The sequence below is a fragment of the Chrysochloris asiatica genome, unplaced genomic scaffold (genome assembly GCF_000296735.1).
Source record: "Chrysochloris asiatica unplaced genomic scaffold, ChrAsi1.0 scaffold00006, whole genome shotgun sequence".
In the NCBI taxonomy this organism is placed as follows: domain Eukaryota; kingdom Metazoa; phylum Chordata; class Mammalia; order Afrosoricida; family Chrysochloridae; genus Chrysochloris; species Chrysochloris asiatica.
Window position 1 is genome coordinate 22,454,119 of NW_006408524.1, and position 5,076 is coordinate 22,459,194.

General features: G+C 40.6%; 1 protein-coding gene across 1 annotated transcript in view; it reads left to right on the forward strand.

The window, feature by feature from the left end:
* The first annotated feature begins 587 nt into the window (after window positions 1-587).
* CPVL (carboxypeptidase, vitellogenic-like) overlaps window positions 588-5,076 on the forward strand; it is a 162,996-nt gene continuing 158,507 nt past the window's right edge. Inside the window, exon 1 of the mRNA XM_006832276.1 lies at window positions 588-765. Coding sequence (XP_006832339.1) covers window positions 588-765 — 178 coding nt within the window. The remainder of the gene's footprint in view (window positions 766-5,076) is intronic.

Consider the following 5,076-nt stretch of genomic DNA (forward strand, 5'->3'; position numbering starts at 1 on the left):
GTGAGTTCCTCCCAATCTTTATTCACATCTCACCTTGGCTGCCTGAATGTGCTCTTTTAATGGGGAATAACTGTCTCTGTAGGCATTGGACTACTAACCACAAGGTTGGCTGTTCAAAACTACCAGTCACTCCTTGGAAACCCTGTACTCATTTGCTACAAGACGAACTGGCTCAATGGCACATAGAACAACAACAGCTCATTTCGTGGCCAATTATAAAATCCTCTTTATAAAGGGTTTCCAAGGAGCAGCTGGTAGGTTTGAACTGCCGACCTTGTGGTTAGCAGTCCAGTATCTACCCTACAGCACCACACCAGAACTCCATTAAAAAATATAGATAAGTAGTTTCTCCAGTTACATTGCTAAGTCCCTTAAAGAGTTCTCAACTAGATATTAGCTCAGGTGAATAGGGACTGGGTCTGTCTGAGTCTTTGTGGTATCCACCATGGTTAGCAAAGAGCTTTACACACAATACAGATAGTTTTGCATGAACTGACAGATGTCTTGGGTGCAAAAGAGCTAGATAAATGTTTATTCTTTTCATTTACCGCTGGAATCTTTATGTTTTTATCCTAGAACTAGAGGGAATGGCTGACTTCGTGTGGAAGGTCACTGTTTTCCTGGCTTTGTCTTCTGTGCTCAACTCCAGTGATGGGCTGTTTCGTTCCTTATACCAAAATAGCCACGTTTCCACACCAAAACAGGGACATCTAGGAAAGCCATTATTCCTTACTCCTTATATTGAAGCTGGGAACATTGTGGAAGGTAAGTTTAATAAAATCAGAAACTGTATAATTTCTGCAGGGTTTTTTTGTGTTGTTTTGTTTTTTAATAATGATCTCACAGGATGTAGGACAAAATGCATTTTGATAATTTTGCTCAGTTGTTTTGTTTCAAGTATTGATAGTTTGACATCATATATGATCTGAGTTTTGAGCTAAAACAAGGGTCAGTCAAAAAACACAAAACGAACTCACTATCATCAAGTGCACTCCAACTTACAGCGGCCCTATTGCTCAGTGATTGAGCCCAGCGTTTGTATTGAGTTTATACCAACAAATGTACCCATTTGCTGTGGAATGCGTTTTGAGTCATGATGACCTCATGTGTGTTAGAGTAGAACTGTGTTCCATAGGATTTCCAATGGATGATTTTTTCAGTATTAGATCACCAGCCCTTTTCTCCTGAGGAACATTTGGGTGAACTTGACCTTCCAATTAGCAGTGAGTGTTAACTGTTTGTACAACCTAGGGACTCCATTTCTATTTATAGAACTAGTGTTCTGCTTGCCCCCAGTGGGCACTTAATAAAGTCAGTGGTATAATTCCCTCCTTGCGTGTGGAAGTTCTGGATTCAGTTCCTGGCCAGTCACCTCTCACAGCCACCATTCATATGTCAGTTGAGGCTTGTGTGCTGCTATAATACTGACCAGGCTTCAGCAGAACTTTCAGACTGAAAATGGACAAGGAAGAAAAGCCTGGCTATCACAATCATCAGCTTTTCACATGCAGGAGTCGGGGACTGACTTGATGGCCGCTAACAACCACCCTACAACTGATTACATATCAATCACAGGTTCCAAGCATTCTATATGAACTCATTTAAACCTATCCACCATCCAAGGAGCTGTGCTCATTTTACCAGTGAGACAATTAGAGCAGAAAGGGATTAAGTGACTTGTCCCGAGTCAGTCAGACACCAGCTAGTAGATGCAGGATTCACACCTTGACGACCTTGCTCCAGGGTCTACACTCAAAGTTGCTCTGAGGTGCTCTTATTGCCAGGCACGGAGATGTGACAACTTGTAAGGAAGTTATAAGAATCTCATGAAAACCTGTAGCCTATAAATTGCTCTTCAAATGCCAGAGTTTGCAAATGGCTTGTATTTCAAGATAAGAGGTTTTTCTATTATTATTACTCATACATTTTGTAAAAAGAATGGTCATTTAGGGTCATCACAGATCAAAATTTATGACCTGCCTCTGTTGTGAATGCTTTTGTGCTCACATAGATCACTGTTTAGGTAAATTACTTAATCTTTCTGGACTTCAATACCTCCCCGAAGTAGTATATAGGCAGCTGTTTTGAGAAGTCATTTGTAAAGAGGACCAGGGAAATGCGGTGATGGCTGGACATAGCTACAGAATCAAGGGAAGTCTGAAGGTGATTGGCGATAAAATGGTACGTGCCATTGAGTGGGTTCTGGTTCCAACTCATAGTGACCTGCATAGGGTTTCTGAGACTGTAAATCCTTGCTGGAGCAGAAAGTCTCATCTTTTTGCAGACTCTGCTGTATGCTGGTGGAAATGATCCAGGACATGGGCAAAGTGGTGGGGAGTGAGGTGCGGGGGTTACTGCTGGAGTGAGGTCACCCAGGAGATGAGAGATGTGGAATTTGGCAAACAGACCCAGGCATTGCATTTGTTTAGACGTGCTAAAGTTTTTCTAAGTCACAGAGGGCGGGCTGAGTTTACCCAGAGGAGTTTGGTAGATTGACAGATACGGTGAGTGTGTGGAGGTGGAACTGGGAATTATAGGAAAATTGTAATTTAAAAAATGAAAAATAAATCTAAATATTCGGTATCATTGTTCTAAAGTGTCTTCGAGTCAGTTAAGAATCATAGCAACACTGTATATGGTTACCGAGGCTTTAAATCTTCATGGGAACAGAAAGACTCATCTGTCTTCCACTGAGCAGCTGGGGGCTCGAATCACGATCCTTATGGTTTGCAGCCCAGTGCTTATCATATGGAGCCACAGTGGTCCCAGTAGTACTAGTAGCAGATGTTTTTGTTGTTGTTGTTAGGTGCTATTGGGTCAGTACAGAAATAATAGTGACCCTATGCACAACAGAACAAAACACTGCCTAGTCCTGGGCCAACCTCACAATTGTTGCCACGCTTGAGCCCATTGATGCTGCCACTTGGCCAATCCATCTCACTGGGGCTCTTCCTCATTTTCTCTGACCCTCCACCTTACCAAACATGATATGCTTCTCCAGCAACTTTTCCCTCCTGACAATGTGTCCAAAGTATGAGAGACCAAGTTTGGCCATCCTGGCCTCCAAGGAGCACTCTGGCTGCACTTCTTCCTATGCAGATCTGTTGGTTCTTTTGGTAGCCGATGGCACTTTCAATATTCTCTTCCAGCACCATAGCTCAAAAGCATCAATTCTTCTAAGATGTTCCTTATTCACTGTACAGCTTTCGCATGCATATGAGGTTATTGAAAATACCATGACTTGGATCTGGTGCACCTTAATCCTTAAGCTGACATCTTTGCTCTTCAACACTTTAAAAAGGTCTTGTGCAGCAGATTTGCCTAATGCAATACGTCATTTGATTTCTTTACTGCTGCTTCCATGAGTGTTGATAGTTGATTCAAGAAGAATGAAGTCCTTGACAACTTCAATCTTTTCTTCATTGATAAGAACGTTGTTTATTGGTCCAGTGGTGAGGATTTTTATTTTCTTTACATTGAGATGTAATCCACACCAAAGGCTGTGGACTTTGATCTTCATCAGTAAGTATTTTAAGTCCTCTTCACTTTCAGCAAGCAAGGTTGTATCATCTGCTTATCACAGGTTATTAATGAGTCTTCCTTCAATCCTGGTGCCTTGTTTTTCTTCATAGAACACAGCTTCTCGGATTATTTACTCAGCATACAGGTTGAATAAGTATGGTGAAAGAATACAATCCTGTCACACACCTTTCTTAATTTTAAACCATTCAGTGTTCCCATGCTCTGTTTGAACAACTGCCTCTTGGTCCACGTACAGAGTCCTCATGAGCACAATTAAGTGTTCAGGAATACTCATACTTTGCAATGTTGTCCATAGCTTGTCATGATCCACACAATCGAAAGCCTTTGCATAGTTAATAAAGCACAGGTAAATAAATATCTTTCTGATATCCTCTGTTTTCAGCCAAGATCCATCGGACACCAGCAATGATATCCCTCGTTACACGCCCTCTTCTGAATCTTGCTTGAACTTCTGGAAGTTCTCTGTCAATGTATGATAGTAGCCGTTTCTGTATTACCTTGAGTAAAACTTTACTCACATGGGATATCAAAGAGATTGTCCAATGATTTCTGTATTCCATTGGGTCACCTCTCTTTGGAATGGGCACAAATACAGATCTTTTCCAAGCAGTTGGCCAAATTTCTTGGTGAGTGCCTCTAGTGCCACCTCACTTTCTTGAAAGATTTCAATTTTTATTCCATCAATCCCTGGTGCCTTGTTCTTTGCCAATTCCTTCAATGCACCTTGGATTTCTTCCTTCATTATCATTGACTCTTGATCATATGCTACCTCTTGAAATGGTTGAACATAAACCATTTGAGTTTGTCCTCTCAAGCTGACCTATAAATTTTCTTATCAGCTCTTATATCTCCTCATTTCTTCCATTTGTTTTAGCATCTTTACGCTGGAGAGCAAGTTACGGTGTCTCTTCTGACATCCATTTTGATCTTTTCCTCCTTTCTTGTCTTCTTAATGACTTTTTTGCTTTCTTCCTGCATAATGTTCTTGATGTCATCCCACAAGTCTTCTGGTCTTCGATCTTTAATGTCTAATGTATCAAATCTGTTCTTCAGATGATCTCTAAATTCAGGTGGTATATATTCAAGGTATATATTCTCGTGGACTTGTTTTCATTTTCTTCAGCTTCAGTTTGAATTTGCATATGAGCATTTATGGTCTGTTCCACAATCTGCCCCTGGCTTTGTTTTGACTGATGATACGGAGTTTTTTCCATTGTCTCTTTCCACAGATGTAGTCAATTTGATTTCTATGTATTTCATCTGGTGAGGTCCATGTGTATAATAATCTCTTATGCTGTGTAAAGAAGGTAGTTGAAATGAACAAGTCATTGATATTACAGAATTTTATCATGTGTTCTCCAGCATCATTTCTATCACCAAGGCCATATTTTCTAAACACTGAGCCTTCCTCTTTGTTCCCAACCTTTGCATTCCAATAACCAGTAATGATCAATACATCTTGATTGCATGTTTGATCAATTTCAGATTGAAGAAGTTGGTAGAATTCTTCTATTTCATCCTCACTGGCTTTAG